At 43.4% G+C, this 17,099-nt stretch overlaps 1 protein-coding gene across 5 annotated transcripts in view; it reads right to left on the bottom strand.

Annotated features, from left to right (window-relative positions):
* Nucleotides 1-248: 248 nt before the first annotated feature.
* IGSF5 (immunoglobulin superfamily member 5) overlaps nt 249-17,099 on the bottom strand; it is a 35,187-nt gene continuing 18,336 nt past the window's right edge. For 4 of the 5 annotated variants that reach the window (XM_007667203.3, XM_001510869.4, XM_016227342.2 and 1 more), the window contains 5 exons: nt 13,087-13,221; nt 11,448-11,472; nt 9,301-9,401; nt 7,283-7,359; nt 249-891 (listed from right to left, as the gene is read on the bottom strand). In XM_007667203.3, coding sequence (XP_007665393.1) covers nt 796-891; nt 7,283-7,359; nt 9,301-9,401; nt 11,448-11,472; nt 13,087-13,221 — 434 coding nt within the window. In that variant the 3' untranslated portion in view covers nt 249-795. The remainder of the gene's footprint in view (nt 892-7,282; nt 7,360-9,300; nt 9,402-11,447; nt 11,473-13,086; nt 13,222-17,099) is intronic. The other variant, XM_007667204.2, reaches the window with a different exon arrangement.

The following is a 17,099-nucleotide window of genomic DNA, read 5'->3' as shown; positions in this document are numbered from 1 at the left end:
TTGGGAGAACACACTACAGTAGAGTAGGCAGACAGGAGAAAAAGGAGATGAAATGGTGTTCAACTAGCAAAGGATAGATCAGAAGGGGTGTGACATCACGTGAATTAGTCTGAAAGGGGGAAAAAGGGAGCAGGTGTATATGTCCAATAGGAAAATAAACACTAGAGCTGAACGCAGGATGCTTTTAGCCAGTAGAGGTCAGGAAAGCTGTGTCTCGACTAGAGCCACTCCTCAGGGAGTATACAAGAGTGAATTTAGGAATTTTATTAACAGATTTCACATCTCATTTTAAATAAATAGTACTCAAAACATCTGGGGGAAAAACAGCGTACAATGTTGGCTATTCTAATTCTGTTGATAATGTGAGGAAACGGCGGAGAAGTACATCCACAGGTAGGAGAGATCTCAGATTACAAAAATTCACCACCACAGTACAAGAGTTCAACCTTACTTTCATATCAGAAAACTTAGGCTCACTATTGTTTTCCTCTCAATTCAACATTTAAAATGTTTACACACTCACTTTCTGGGAACAGTATGATTGAAGGATAAAAAATATATGTTAAACCATGATCCATGAAGCCTATGGTGAAGACTTTCTCAGGAGTGTCAGACTGTACAAATGTCAGGCAAGATGAGTGGGCAGAACTCCTAAGGAATTCAACAGAAATCTCTAAATAGTTTTTATTCACCTTCTAATTCAGTCTGGGCAGGAGAATATCGATGAAACAGTAATGGCCTCTCTATGATGGCGGAAGCAGCCAGATGTAACCCGAAGCAAGAGAAGCATCTTCACTACACCAAAGTTGCATTTCGAATCTTCCTTGGATGAGACGGATAAACAGTGGGTGTTGAACGAGCGGTTCTGACCTGCTGCTGTTCTTCATTTATCTAATAATAATAATAATAATGGAGGCAGCATATTAGTAAATCTAAATAGCAACAGAATCCAATGAGAGGGAAACAATTCGGTGTGAGCTACTAAGTGAATAATTAGGCCAAAGCAGGAAGGAAAATACAGGCATCAGGGTTTTAAGCTTTTATGGAAATGGAAAGGCTTTCAGTCCTCAAATGGTATTTAGTGACACTTATTGTGGGCAGAGCACTATACGAAGCACTTGGCAGAGTACAATACAGAGTTAATAGGTACATTCCTGCCCACAGCAAGCTTTCAGGAGAAGGCCACCTTGACTGAAACAAAACCTGAGTTCTGCTGGAAATAACTTTGAAAATATAAATTTCCAAACTATGAACAACTGTGACATTTGCATTGGCTCATTGTTTTGAAGTTTGAATGGCAAATACGCCTTTACTTGAGGAAAGATTGGTCACTCGTTCTTTCTTACTAACACCTTTTGATAAGCTACCTCAGTTTCCCTCTCTAAAGTGGGAGTCAGTTGGTGCAGTGCCCATTTGAGAGTGAATCTAGCTATATGTCCCTTAAACCAGATGGTGTCAGGGCTAGTTGACCTCGTTGCCACGGAACACTGCTGCAGGCCCTGGATCTCTTCATTCATTCATCTTTATTAATAACACTAATAATAATAGTAATAATGGTATTTAAGCGCTTACTCCCTGCCAGGCACTGTACTAAACACAAATAGGGTTGGACATAGTCCCTGTCCCACATGGAGCTCACTCTCTTCATCCCCATTTTATGGATGAGGTAACTGAGGCACAGAGAAGTTAAGTGACTTGCCCAAGGTCACAGAGCAGACAAGTGGAGGAAGTGGGATTAGAACCCAGGTCCTTCTGACACCCATGTTCTATCCTCTAGGCCATGCTGACAACCTGTTCCCTGACGAGGGCTGAACGGGATGGTGGGGACAGTCCATGGAATAAACGACAGTCCTCTTCCAATCCAAGAAGGGTCCAATGAGTCCTGCTTGTGCAGACCAAGTAATGTGGAAGTTCTTTTACTTTCACTATGACATTAACTGACCATGAGCCAAAATACCACTCAGAGAACAGAGGAAGAGTAGCGGGGCAGAGGAACAAGAACGTCTGTGCCTCAAGCCCCATCTTGGCTCCAATGTGGTCCTCAGAGTCCCCACCCAAAAAAGATATCTGCTTTGGGTCACCGGCACCCATAATCCAGCCCTGACTTGGGTCCTAGTGGCCTAGTGTTTCTGAAATATCTGTGGGGTGTTCTAGGAAAAATTGCGAATTTTCAATTCATCCTGAATCCCATAGTAATAGTAGGATCAATAGCAGAAGAAGCTATAACATGCTTGCTCTATGCAAAACATTGTTCTACACGGAAAAGAATTAGACTCAGTCTCTGGCCCCCAAGGGACTCACAATCTAAGAATCAGAGAGGGTAGGGAAGCCTCCTCTTATTAGTAGTATGGTTCTACAGCTTTCTCCCTGGCTCCATTTTAGCCATATTCTAGAGTGTTTTAAGCTCTGCTTTTGAGCATTATTACTGTTACGTGTCTCCCGTTCTAATGAGTACAGGAGTGCACTGGGTCTATCTTCTCTTGGTTTGCTGCCTTTAACATCTTCAATAATGCATACGGTCTACATGAATTATTTAATAGGACGCAGAGAAACGTTAGATAAATACTGTGGACAATATTGCTCTCATTCACAGCTCTGAAATAATGTAACTATTTTCGAAATATAGAAGACATTTGCTTTCTGCCACAAGCTCCCTCGGGCTGGGTTTCCCCCCGCCCAGGGTGAGAGTGTTAGTCTTCTGCCTTCATTGATTAAAAGTCTATTGCTTCCTACTAAATTTATCACAATTGATTTATGTTTATTTCAACAGGGGAGTGATTAGGAAAGAGTATGTCTTCTGGGTTTCAAGTTTTACAAATGCTTATCCTCCCCAGTTATCCAAACAAGCCTCAGTCCGGGACCAGTCCACCCCAAGCACACACAGTGAAACCAAATATTGGAATGAGACAGCTGAGGAGCGTGAATGGAAGGCAGAGCTACAGTCTAAGGGATTCTAAGGAAGGACTCCCAAAACTCCCTGTCCCACAGAAGCATAGCTTAGTTTTTTGGAAAAGAGCTCACTGTTAAAATTGCCAGATCCTTGAGGGCAGGGGTTGTGTCTACTAATTCTATTGTTTTTTCCCAATCACATGGTATAAGGCTCAGCCCAGAGTAAGCATTCAAAAAATACTACTGATAGATTAATTGACCCCCTACTCAGTTCCGGCAGCTATAGGTAGAATGGATCCTGTAGGAAGTACGGTAGTAGAGAAGCAGCATGGCATGGTGGATAAAGCACCGGCCTGGGAGTCAGAAGGTCATGGGTTCTAATCCCAGATCCACCACTTGGCTGCTCTATGACCTAGGGCAAGTCGCTTCACTTCTCTGTCCCTCAGTTCCCTCGTCCGTTCACTCATTCAGTGGGATTTATTGTGCACTTACTGTGTGCAGAGCACCACACTGAGCACTTGGAAAGCACAATAAATACACCAATAAAGAGAGACAGTCCCTGCCCACAACAGGCTCACAGTCTAAAGGGACATCTGTAAAGTGGGGATTGTTATATTGTACTCTCCCAAGCACTTAGCACAGTGCTTTGCACACAGTAAGCTCTCAATAAATACAATTGAGTGAATGAGACTGTGAGCCCCACATGGGACAGGGACTATGGCCAACTCGATTTGCTTCTATTCTCTTCAGCACTTAGTACAGTGCCTGACACATAATAAGCGCTTAACAAATACTATCATTATTATTAACCTTGATGGAATGCTCTTTAGGGCTCTCCAGTATGAACACCTAAACCTCAGGACTTCCAGCCACATGGGTCCTGTGCCCTCTCCTGACAAGTTCTTCTATGCAGTTCAATTGTTTTATAGCCACTGCCATTTGAATTCTCTCCCCTTCCTTAGCCCTGAATGTGTCTAATGGGTAACTTCATTTTTGTTAAAAATAAAATAAAAAAATCCCCACATGGGACCTTGGATGCCCTTCCCCAGTTCTATATTCCAAAACATTTAGAATTTCCAGCCATTTCACAATAGCAAAAGCAACATAATATCACCAGGGAACGTGTCTGTTTATTGTACTGTACTCTCCCAAGTGCTTAGTATAGGGCTGTGTACACAATAAGCACTCAATAAGGACAATTGAATGAATGAATGCATCACCCTATCATGACCCACCCTCACTCCTCCGACTCTCATCTCACCTCCCCCAAAACACCCTGGGTTAGCCTCATCAGCCTGAAGCTTCACTGGAAGGGTAACAAGAGAAAGTCTGTAAGCTTTTTGGGCTACTTCCTAGGAGGTCCCAGGCCCCAGAGCAATCAATGGGCCACCTTTCAGTGACCTGTGCCAGTTTATGTAACTCCTGACCTATGCAATTCCGGTCACTCTGAATTGAATCCTTGCTCCCTTTCAGATGGCTTTGTTGTTTCCTCCATTCACCTGACACCTTTCTTCTACAGAGAAAAGCTATTCAGCGTTTGCCTGCTGCTCTCTTTCAACAACCATTTTCCCAGCTCCTGATGAAATGTGTGAAAAGATGGATGCGCTGAGAAGGGCAGGCTTGACAGAAGGAAATTCACCTCTCCATTTTCGTGACACCGCACCCTGAGAAAACCAGCTTGAACTTTGATTGGAAGCTCCAGGTTTGTCATTTAGACCTATCGTCTGCTTGTGCCAGAAGCCTCTCATACGTCTTCCTTCCCTACTGTTCTGGTGCCGTCTTAATGATGCTCTCGATCCCCTGGAAACCTAGTCCGTGCATCAATTTCTGCTCCCGTAAAAGGGCCAGAGGGGGTATGTTCATCAAGGGTGAGATGTATATACTGAGTTAAATCTTTCCTTGCTGTCAGAACGTGTCATTTCCAAGGGGAACATTATAAGGCTCGGAGCTGCCTCTGCTCACCCGAACATTTTCTCCCCTTCCCCCAACAACCTAAGAAAGAGTGATTAAGATTCTGGAAGTAAAAAAACTTTCAGCAGAAATAGCAACTTGCAACAGATTCCTATAAGAATGGAGCCCCGAGAACATGGGTTTCTAGTCAACGCTGCGAATTAGGGCTGAACCCAGTATACTGTTTCACAAAGTTGAAAGGGGATGTGGTTTCATACACAAAAAAAAAGGCTTCTCATTTGAGCCTCCCTGCCAATAGGCTGGAAAATGGTCAAGTGTGCTATTTAAGAATGTGCCCAGCCCTGACCAAAGCACTGGGATAGATTCAGTAGAACCAATGTGTGTCCAATTTCTTCCCCCAATAGCTATACACAGCCACAGCAAAGATTATTAAGGAGAGAACAGAGGAAACTGCTACAGATTTCTAAGAGCAAATTCATTCTCTTTTGCTTTTTTTTTCTTTCCATCTCCTTTGGACATTAAGTGTTAAATGATCGTAAGTAAACAGTACTCATTCCAGGATGCACTGCTAACCCATTGACAGCAAAGGATTAAACTTCAATCTGGATGTAAACCAGGCACCTTTTGAAGTTGCCTTATAGCAGTAGAGGAGCTTGAGCCTGGGAAAAAGAATCTGACTCCTGTACTATTTATTGTAATATTCATTCATTCAATCGTATTTGAGTGCTTACTGTGTGTAGAACACTGTTCTAAGCACTTGGGAAAGTACAATACAACAATAAACAGACACATTCTCTGCCTACAACAAGCTTACAGTCTAGAGGAGACAGACAAGAGCAAGTCAGGGTGTTGCAGAAGGGAGTGGGAGAAACAGGGCAGCGGTCTTAGGGAAAGCCTCCTGGAGAAGATGTGCCTTCAGTAAGGCTTTGAAAGGGGGGAGAGTAATTGTTGGATTTGAGGGGAGAGGGTGTTTCAGGCCAGAGGCGGGACGTGGGCGAGGCAAGATCGAGGCACAGTCAGGTTAGCATTAGAGGAGTAAAATGTGTGGGCTGGGTTGTATTAGCAGGGGAGCGAGGTGAGGTAAGAGGGGGAAAGGTGATGAACTGCTTTAAAGCCAATGGTGATGAGTTTTTGTTTGATGCGGAAGTAGATAGGCAACCACTGGAGGTTTTTGACGAGTGGGGTGACATGTCCTGAACATTTTTGTAGAAAATTTTCAGGGTAACAGAATGCAGTTTGGACTGGAATGGGGAGAGGCGGGAGGCTGGAAGGTCAGCAAGGAGGCTGATGCAATAATCCAGAGAGGATACTATAAGTGATTGTATTAACGTGGAAGCAGTTTGGATGAAGAGGAAAGGGTGGATTTTAGCGATTTTTGTGAAGGTGGGAACAACAGGATTTAGTGATGGATTGAATATGTGGATTGAATGAGAGAGAAGAGTCAAGAATAATGCCAAGTTTATGGACTTGTGAGGCAGGGAATATGGTGGTGCAATCTACAGTGATGGGAAAGTCGGGAGGGTTTGGGTGGGAAGATAAGGAGTTCTGTTTTGGACATGTTAAACTTGAGGTGACATGAGGACATCCAAGTAGAGACATCTTGAAGTCAAGAGGAAATACGAGACTGCAGAGAGAGAGAGAGAGAGATCAGGGCTGCAGATGTAGATTTGGGTAACATCTGCTTAGAGGTGATAATTGAAGCCAAAGGAGCAAAGTTCTCCAAGAGAGTGGGTGTAGATGGAGAACAGAAGGGGACCCACAACTGAACTTTGAGGGATCCCCACAGTTAGGGGGTGACAGGCAGAGGAGGACCCCGCAAAAGAGACTGAGAATGAACGGCTAGAGAGATAAAAGAACGAGGAGACTTCATTAAGCCAAGGTTGGATAACATTTCCAGGAGAAAGGGGGTGGTCTACAGTGTCGAAGGCAGCTGAGGGATCGAGGAGGATTCCAAAGTAGCAGCATGTTATTCCAAGGTTGTAGTTATTCCAAAGGAGCAGCATGTCCCCACAAAAGCTGGTGTGTTAGGTAGTCTGTGGTAGTCACTGTGGCTGTGACTTGCTGGACTTAGAGTTACAAAGAGCCCAAACCTTAGGCCCTTGAGCCCCCGGACCTTTCTGCTTTTGTTTTGTCCCGTTGGCTTTTGCTTTATGTGCAGTTGTCTGAGGCTTATGTCGTTACAGTACTGTCTCATTTCTCCTTGCATTTGTCGCCAGTCCCCTCTTCCCTACTTTATACTTAGGTTGTGAGCCACTGAAGGGCCAGGGACTGTGTCTAACTCCCACCCGAGTATTCTTTCCCAAAGCTCAGCACAGCACTTTGCGCACAGTAAATGCTTAATAAATACTGCAGCAAGTAGTGCTACAGCACTAACCCCAAGACCATTTTTCTCTGCTTGCCATTTAAGTATGAGTCCAACCAAATTTGATTTGTGAGTGGTGCTTTGAACCCTCAAAATGTCACCTCGAAAGATTGCAATCACCTGATGAGGCAGTCTGACTTGGCCACCTTGTCTTGAAGCACTGAAGTTGGAGGTCACCGATGGAGGAGATGAAATCTCTGTTCAGAGAAGAAGTAATTGAATGAGCGGGTGCACCCAAGCACTATAGATCAATTCATTTAGGGTCAGTTTTACACCCCAATCTGGACTGTTTCCATTCCAGTATATTTCCTGTCATCACATCTGTCTTTACAAATACACAGCAGTCTCCTCTTTTATTCATGTAAAGCTGTTCAAGTGCACTGCTCTCATTTTTAATTGGTTGTTTATGCAGCTGTGTTTGGTCCCTGTATTTCCTCTATTACAAACTAATGCAAAGTGCCTATATCCACTGCAGGAACGAAAGATTTTTTTCCAAGTGCAGGACATCTTTGTGGTTTACTTTTACCATACCTTTTACAATTTAATTCCATTTTCATTCTCCTTTCATTGTCATGCTTTCTTATTTGATCTGCCTTGACCAAATTCTAGTTATATTGTCCCATAGCCTTGTTTCTGCTCAAGTGAACATGTAATTAACTCCTGCTGCTTGAAATTATAAGTGTTGCTTAAAACCAATTCATTCATTTTTCATATGTACTTATCCCCTTTCCCTTCTTCCTCTGATCTCTAATTTATATTATTGGTTGGCTGTCTCCCCTGCTAAACTGCCAGCTCCTTGAGGACAGGGATCAGGTCTATTAATTCTATTGTACCCTCCCAAGTGCTTCGTACAGTGCTCTGATCAAAGTGAGAGCTCAGTAATAATAATAATGGTATTTGTTAAGCACTTACTATGTACAAAGCACTGTTCTAAGCACTGGGGGGGATATTAGGTGATCCGGTTGTCCCACGTTGGGGCTCACATTCTTAATCCCCTTTTACATATGAGGTAACTGAGGCACAGAGAAGTTAGGTGACTTGTCCAAAGTCACACAGCTGACAAGTGGCAGAGCTGGGATTAGAACCCATGACCGCTGACTCCCAAGCCCGTGCTCCTTCCACTGAGCCACGCTGCTTCTCTCAATAGATACTGAGTGATTGACTTATTTCAATCACGATTTTTCTCAAATTAAGACAGCTTCTTAAAAATTGAAGCTGACTTACTTTTTTTTTTTAGCAGTTAGGTTGCAAAAGTTTCATTTTCTATGTGATGGAACATGAAATTTGTCAGCGTACTCCCACAGTAGAAATCCATGACATCTTTCTGCACTAAATCTTGGCTAAAGATCTTTGTGTTTTTTTGCAAATCCCAAGCCCAATCTGCCTGATATGTTATCTTGTCTTCTTCAGACCGATTGCAGACTTTGCAAAGCAATCTATGTTCCTTGAGGAAACTGAGGCACCAAAAATTTACTAACTTGGCCAAGGTCACAGAGCAGGCAAGTGGCAGAGTCGGGATTAGAACCAGGGTGCCCAGCCTGATTGTCTCATATCTCCCCACCATTTAAGTACAGTTCTTGGCACCTAGTAAGCACTTTACCAATACCATAATTTTTATGTTGACTGGCAGGTCCAATCTCTTTCCACTAGGTCATGCTGCTTCTTCCCAAGTTGTTCTTATTTTCATCCAACTTGGTTTATCACCTCCTCCAATCCCAAACTCTCAACTGCCCCAAATCAAGTTGTCTGCTCTCTACGGTTCCTTCAAACTGGGAAGCAGCATGGATTTATCGGACAAAGCATGGGCTTGGGAGTCAGAGGACCTGGGTTCTAATCCCAGCTCTCCCATTCATCTGCTGGCCGACCTTGAGCAAGTCACTTAACTTCTCTGTGCCTCAGTTATCTCATCTGTAAAATGGGGATTAAGACTGTGAGCCCCATGTGGAACATGAACTGATTATCTTGAAACTACCCCAGCATTCAGTACAGTGTCTGGCACATAGTAAACGCTTACCAAATACCACAGATAAAGAATCTCCTGTCCAGTCATTCTGACTAGCATGAAATCCAAGAGAGTCATTTTTCAATATCCCCCATTTGCCTAAAATGACAAGATTATCATAAATGTATTCACTCACTTGTGTTTCTTGGCTCATCTGAGCTATAACCATAATTTTCTTTGCCATTGTTCCCCATGGCCTGAATAGGTCCATCATTTGGTTTTGAAATGGAAAGGTTCCTAGAAAGTGAAAAGAAACACTGTAAATATGACACACACTTCCCAAATGTCCCATGATATAATTATGAACAGAAAACTGCACAAACTCTGGAGGCAGCTGTTGAACACAAGTATGGTTTTCTCTCTCACAGACCTTTCGCAACACAAGGGCCACGGATGCTGCCGCTTAATATGACTCTAGAGACATTTCCAGGAGAACGTGACTCTCTTCACCCCAAATCTGGATCTTTCTTAGGGATTTTCCCTGGTCAAGGTCCCAGATGAGAGGAGGTGGACATATAATAATAATAATAATGTTGGTATTTGTTAAGCGCTTACTATGTGCAGAGCACTGTTCTAAGCGCTGGGGGAGACACAGGGGAATCAGGTTGTCCCACGTGGGGCTCACAGTCTTCATCCCCATTTTACAGATGAGGGAACTGAGGCACAGAGAAGTTAAGTGACTTGCCCACAGTCACACAGCTGACAAGTGGCAGAGCTGGGAATCGAACTCATGACCTCTGACTCCAAAGCCCATGCTCTTTCCACTGAGCCACGCTGCTTCAAGGGAGAGCTGCTCAGTGGTTCCTGACATTCTCCACTAGCTCTGCCTTCCGCTGCCTAGAGAGCACAGGAGTGGTCACCAGGAATCCATAGCTTCCCCCAACCCCTTTCCCCACATCCAGTTTCTAGGATGCAGTCAGTTCTCCAACAACATGGGGATTACATTCAACTGTTTTTTTTTACACTGCAGTGTGAACTATCCAGGCAGATTTTATTGGAAGAACATTCCCTAACTCCCTCAGTAGTGTTCAGTATGAAGCCTGCATTAAAGGAGTAGTGACAGGATATAAGGTATTAAACCCGCTGAGTTTTTTTCAAATGATGATTGGTGTAGGAGCATCCGAGACAAGAAAGGAAAGCCCATATCCTCTTCAGAGCTGGTTTCAGAACCCACTACACGCTGCCCCTTAGTAGCAGTGGGAGAGCAAGGGAAGATATAAAAAGAAAGGAAGAAAGGGTTTTAGGAGTGGAACTATGAATCTCTCCAGGTGTTCCGCTTGGTTAAACTATCCCCTCTGCAATCGAACCACTAAGCAGGCTGGCTTAGTGGACAGAGCACGGGCCTGGGAGTCAGAAAGACCTGGGTTCTAATCTCGAGTCTGCCACATGTCTGCTGTGTGTGAGCTTGGGCAAGTCAGTTAACTTCTCTGAGCATCAGTTACCTCATCAGTAAACTCATGATTAAGACTGTGAGCCCCATGTGGGACAGAGACTGTCGAACCTGCTTAACTTGTATCTACCTCAGTGCTTGGCACATAGTAAATACTTAACAAGTCCCCAAATTATTATTATCCTATACTACTCAATGCTTGGTCCAAGCAGGGGCTGGTTTCCAGAGCAGAACTAACACAGGGACAGCAATTTCCAGTTTAAACACACACTCTCTCTCTCTCTTTTTTTTTCTATCTCTAACTCTCACTCTCCCTGGGGCCACCAATTTTTCCGCCCCTGTTACCTCAGCCCCACTGACCCAGGCCTGATTGATATAACTGTACAGGCAATTCTCTTAGCTACTTCTGGCCTAGCTAGTGGTGGGGGTTCAGGGTGTGTGATTCAAATGATGCTTCTAAAAAACACAGTACACATCTGATCTGCCTGCTAAGTCCATCTCAGATAGCATCAGTCTGTCTTATCTTTGGTCATTTCCAGGGTATCAGACATTCCAATAGGGGGGTATATACAGCATTTCAAGACTTTTTGAAATAGAGCTGCAGAGGACACCTGGTCTTTCCTAACGCTCAGTGAAAGGTTGCGGTGAAAGGAACAGAGTGTCCTCTTGTGGAAATAGCTGTAACTACTGAGCCTCAAAAATGCCCGAAGAGATCCCATTAACAATCTCTTGGAAGCATAAAATGAATCTACACCCAATACCTCCACCATTTCTTGCATTTTTGTGGGGAAAAGTTTCCACTCGGAGGTCATTTACAAGATTTAATTTACGGTATCAGGCTATTAAAGTGCTTGGGTGCTTTAGGAGAAATTGTAAAGCAGTTTTCCACTTACCTTATTTTACTTTGATAACTGGCTTCTGAAAAAAAAAGGTTAAGAAAATTTAACACACTTAAAATCCCATCATTCTATAAGCCATTAAAAAAAAGGAGGTAGATAGTTCTTATGTCAACTATTCTAGAGCTATCAAAAGATCAAGGAGTATTTATGGACTAAATTATCTTTTCATTAGAGTCATTCTTTCCCTCAAAAGTAGATTATTAAGCACTTGCTCTGCAGGAGAGGAATGAATTCTAGACTTATGTAAGCCGGAGGGGGCGGTGTATTCTTTCTTGCAAAATAAAATATAAGGGCAGATCAGAGTTGGAAGAGCTGTTCTATTTCGATATAGGTCCCTGAGATTATTAAGAAGCAAATGAAAAATCCTGTTCTTCCAGAAGCCTATAGAGTCAAGCAGTAGCAGCTACAAGCAGTTCAACACTACACTAAGCGCTTGGCATTGTACTGAATCAGCACTCAGTCCTACCATACCGGAACTTCATAAAGGGCCTCTCCTAGAGAAAGCAACCATCCTGTATCAGTGAATGTATCAATTCAAAGAAAGTTTTGATAGAACTAAGGTCTTCACGTCTCATTTCTGCTGGCCCTTTTGGGGATGGGAGAATAAGGCATTGAGACATTGGTAAATGTACTGGTGGTGGTGGAAAAACCCAGGGACTTTTGACATATCACAGCTACGTGTAAACAGGAGCCTCATTTCTAGCCCCAAGGAGATAATAACCTGTGAATAACTGAACAGTTCCTTAGCAATCTGGATGTTTTCCTATAGACAGTCAGAGAAGACCTGTAAGATAGGCAAGTGGTATGGCTTTTTGCCTTGGAGTTTAAGGCCACTGTTGACTACCAGGCATGCCCAGCTCTGGCTACTAATTTCAGGATTCCTCAGGGGCTAGGAGAAGGTGGCAGAGGAGACGGAAAGTAGTGGGGTAGCTCAGTGGCAGCTGGACCTGAAATTTGCCCATGAAAAAAGAGGATAGGGGAAGTAGAGGATTGAGGCCGGGTCAGGATAACCTACTTTGTGAGAACAGACATCGCAGCAGTACAAGATGTACCTACTTCCTCCCTACCCCTTTCTACTACATCTCCACCTCCAAACAGGGAAAGCCCTTCTGGTTGAATTAAGTCAGTGGTATTTACTGAGTGCTTACTTTGTGCAGAGCACTGTTCAAAGCTTGGGAGAATTCAATACAACAGAGTTAGTTTACATGTACCCAGGTTATTGGCATGAAGTTCTTTGAGGCCAAGGACTTTCTTTAAAAGGATGGGCAAAATGTACATTTAGTCTCTCCCTCTGTTTACGGGTCATGAAGGAAATTTAAGTGGTATAGAAAGAGGCACCTTTGGATAGCCTTTGTAGGAGCACAACCAATATTAGTAGTAGTAATAAAAATGCCTCAGGTATGACTGTAGTTACCCAGAAACAGAACAATTTAGTACTGCCAATGTAGACCTGACATGGAAATTATATTTGAAATAGCTCTGCCTAGTTTTAAAGTAGCACTTATACTTTCCCAAGTGCTTAGTACAGTGCTCTGCACATAGGAAGCACTCAATAAATAGCACTGATCGATCAATTGATAGAGGTGTGAATAATGTCACAAAACTAAAAAGCTTTTGAATAAGGATCCTGTACCTTTTCTTTTCTTGCAGGAACAGCCACAGCAGAATAACACAACCAGTATAATGACCAGGATCAAAAGCAGTGGCAGTCCAACCGCGAGCAGAATTATAGCCCAGGTAGGGAATGTATTACTTAATACATCACCTTCTATAAAATGGAAAGAAGAGGAATCAGTGGCCAGCCATCCCTTCTGGTAAGAACATTTGCATTTTTCCATATTCCTGAGCAATTAATCCTATTCCATCCAGGAATAAGATTTTGTTTTTCAGCCTACTTTGCCCAGTATTTCTCTGTAAGACCTCAGAAGCAGCATGGCCTAGTGGATAGAGCACGGGCCTGTGAGTCATTCATTCATTCAATCATATTTATTGAGCGCTTACTGGGTGCAGAGCACTGTACTAAGTGCTTGGAATGTAAATTTGGCAACAGATAGAGACAATTCCTGCCCAACAATGGGCTAACAGTCTTAAAGGGGGAGACAGACAGCAAAAACAAAACAAGTAGTCAGAAGAGACCTGCATTCTCATCCCAGCTCCACCACCTTTCTGCTATGTGACCTTGGGCAAGTCACTTCACTTCTCTCTGCTTCAGTTACCTCATCTGTAAAATGGGGATTAAGACAGTGAGCCCCATGTGGTCCATGGACTGTGTCCAACCTGATTAGGTTGTATCTACCCCAGTGCTTAGAGCAGTGCCTGGCACATCACAAGTGCTTAACAAATGCCATTCAAAAAAACCCTCTCTCATGCTAATTATTCATTTCAGCTGCCATAGCTTGCCGTTCTTCCTGTTGTGGTTAAAAGGCAAGGAATTCCTTCTAGAAACCATGGACACCATTTTGGGCCACATGATCATATTGTATAATGTATTGCTACGCAGTAGTAATGAACGTGGGAAAAAACACTCTATACATGTCCACTCTTTGAGGGAGAGGAGTAATTTTACATAGACATACACTTGCCCTTCTGTTTTAAGAGCTTGTGGGTAATCCTTACTCATGTTCAGGATCATCAAGATCAACAAGATCAGCAATGGGCTCCACAAAAAATACACTCTCATCCTGATTGATAGATCTTGAATTCTGCCTGAGATACTTATTTCTGACTCCCTGGAATGGTATTTATTGAGCACTTGCTGTGAGCACTGCCCTTTACTCAGTGCTTGGGAGAGCATAATACCATAAAGTTGGTAAAAACAACCTTTGCCCTCAGAGAATTTACAATCCAGTGGGCCTTCAGTGTGACTAACCACTGGAGGATTGAAAGAGATCAGCCCTCTTTTCTGTCAGGCCCAGTTCAAACCAGTTCAAAGAACCCACCTGCTGCCCTTTTTGGCCACATTTGTTGACTCTGCTCCCTTATCAGAGTCTTATTTCTCCTCCCTTGAGCTAATGTTAGCATTACTCCTACTCTGCAGTCAACCCCATGCCAGTTCCCCAGGGAAAACAGGTCTTTTTTCTGCCCTGGGCCTGGTAGCACCTGTCTCTGGTTCAACATCACTCACTTGACCAAGCTGAAAGATCCAGTAGATTGCTTTGACATGCCTTGCCTAATCACTGAAAGACCAAGATTATGGGCCCTTCTCCAAACTCAGGAGCTTCCAAGAAGTCACTAGGCAGCGTGGCTCAGTGGAAAGAGCACGGGCTTTGGAGTCAGGGCTCATGAGTTCGAATCCCAGCTCTGCCACTTGCCGGCTGTGTGACTGTGGGCAAGTCACTTAACTTCTCTGTGCCTCAGTTCCCTCATCTGTAAAATGGGGATTAAGACTGTGAGCCCCACGTGGGACAACCTGATTCCCCTATGTCTACCCCAGCGCTTAGAACAGTGCTCGGCACATAGTAAGCGCTTAACAAATACCAACATTATTATTATTATTATTATTACCAATATAGGCAACTCCTGATAAGGGCCATGACCGGGCTTACTTTCTTTCTCCCCTTGTTGGTATGATCAGTCAATCAATCAGTGGTATTTTCCGAGCACTTACCGTGTGCAGAACACTGAACTAAGCACTGATAGAATACACTACAATAGGGTTGATTCCCTGCTCCCAAGAAGATTACAGTCCAAAGGGAGCTAAATTTGTCTTGTGTTCACTGTTGACCCTGAATACTTCAGTTGTTTTGTCTTTATCTTTTCAAAACCTCCCAGGCCCCCTCCTACAGCACTTAAGTACATATATGCAATTTATTTGTATGAATATCTGTCACCCCCTCTAGACTGTAAGTTCATTGGGGGCAGGGAACGTGTCTGTTATATTGTACTCTCCTAAGTGCTTAGTACAGTGCTCTGCACACAGTGAGCACTGAAATATGATTAAGTGACTAGTTCCAGTGCTGCCTATGGGTGGCTAACGTAGGTGAAGACCACACATGCAGTTTACAATATGTTGCCCCCCTGCCCCAGCAGGGGAAATGTGGCCGCTAGGGCCAACAGCGAATGAGTGGCATTGAGAAAGCTACTATAATCAATTCCTTCACGTGAAGCCCTAGGCCCTACTCTCATCTGTAAGCCCGTCAATGGGCAGGGACTGTCTCTATCTGTTGCCTATTTGTACATTCCAAGCGCTTAGTACAGTGCTCTGCACATAGTAAGCGCTCAATAAATGCTATTGAATGAATGAATGAATCTGGTACTTGGGACAGGAGACATCACTATTCCAACCAGAGTCTTATTGTAAATGAACTGATCCCTTTTCCCAGAATTACTTTCAATTTACTTATTGTACATAAAAAAAAAAAAAACCCTTTCGTTGTAGGGTTTTACTTTCCCGAAGCTTGTCTGCTTTCCAAGTGGTTCCCAAAACTTGTCAGCTTTCCAAGTGTTTTCCTTCCCTGGAACTGCTTGCTATTTTTTAAAATTAAGAACTAATTATCCTCCATGAGCTATTTATTTCCCCTTCATTTCTGACTCAGAGGGTCACCAGAAAAGAAAAAGGGAAATGGCTAAGAAGTTCAGAAACAAGTAGGCAGTGAGGTTGACTGATGTTTATCAAAACCAACCAATCGGTCCCACCTAGCATGGTGAATGGGCTGCAGACTCATTAATTCCCCCATCCATAAACTTGAGTGTGCTCATTAATACCTCACAGAGCATCTCCTGACTTTTCAGCGGAGATTTAATAGTCAAGAGCAGTAATGAGGGCTTGGTTGCATAAGATTGCTGTGGAACACACTACCATGTATTTGCCACCTACCCTGAATCGGGATGAATAATTTAAACCAAATTACCCTTTTCAAAGTGAGCCCGATAAAATACATTGCAAGGCAGCCACCTTGGTTTCGTCTCCATGGTTTCTCTTTCTCTGGCCTTCTCCCTCCCCGCTCATTAATTAATGCCGTTCACTCCATTTCCTCAGCTCTCAGCTAAATACAGCTGCTGGCAAACCAGCGAGGGGAGAAGGAAGGGAGCCTCCACCCCCACCTCCCCAAAACTTAAAAATAGTTCAGTGGCTACTTGATTTCGCAAAGTCATTTTATAGGGTGAATTATGAATCAGGATAGAACATTCCTGCTTTTCCTTTGCATTCCTAATAAGACAGAACTGAATTTATTCCACATTTTCATATCCATTGTTCACGTAATTATTGCCGAGGAGTGATGGGTTTACATGCAAGTGGGCCTCAGTGGAAGTAGAGCTGCTGAATTTCATGGGTAAGGAAATAACTTGGTCTTAGAATAGAAAAAAAATGTGGGATATAGAAACCACCAACTAGGACATAGAAGCCAATGACTTTGCACTTTGTATTGGGGAGTACAAAGCAAAGGAACATCATGATCCCTGTCCACAAGAAGCTTACATTCAAATGGGGAAGGGAGACATAAAACATAGATAAATATAGTAAGGGAACTGAATTTGTTCAGACCCCAAACCTGCTCATTCAAGGCCCACTGAGGTGACAAAAAACAATCTGTGAGCATCCCACGTGGAAATGAATGTGATATCGGACTCAGTGAGTTTTACTAGAATGCAACTCCTGCAGAAATACTAAGATTGTTGTGGGCAGGGAATGTGTCTGTTTACTGT

Source organism: Ornithorhynchus anatinus, chromosome 18 (assembly GCF_004115215.2).
Source record: "Ornithorhynchus anatinus isolate Pmale09 chromosome 18, mOrnAna1.pri.v4, whole genome shotgun sequence".
NCBI classification, from domain to species: domain Eukaryota; kingdom Metazoa; phylum Chordata; class Mammalia; order Monotremata; family Ornithorhynchidae; genus Ornithorhynchus; species Ornithorhynchus anatinus.
This window is presented reverse-complemented; position numbering and strand designations above follow the sequence as displayed.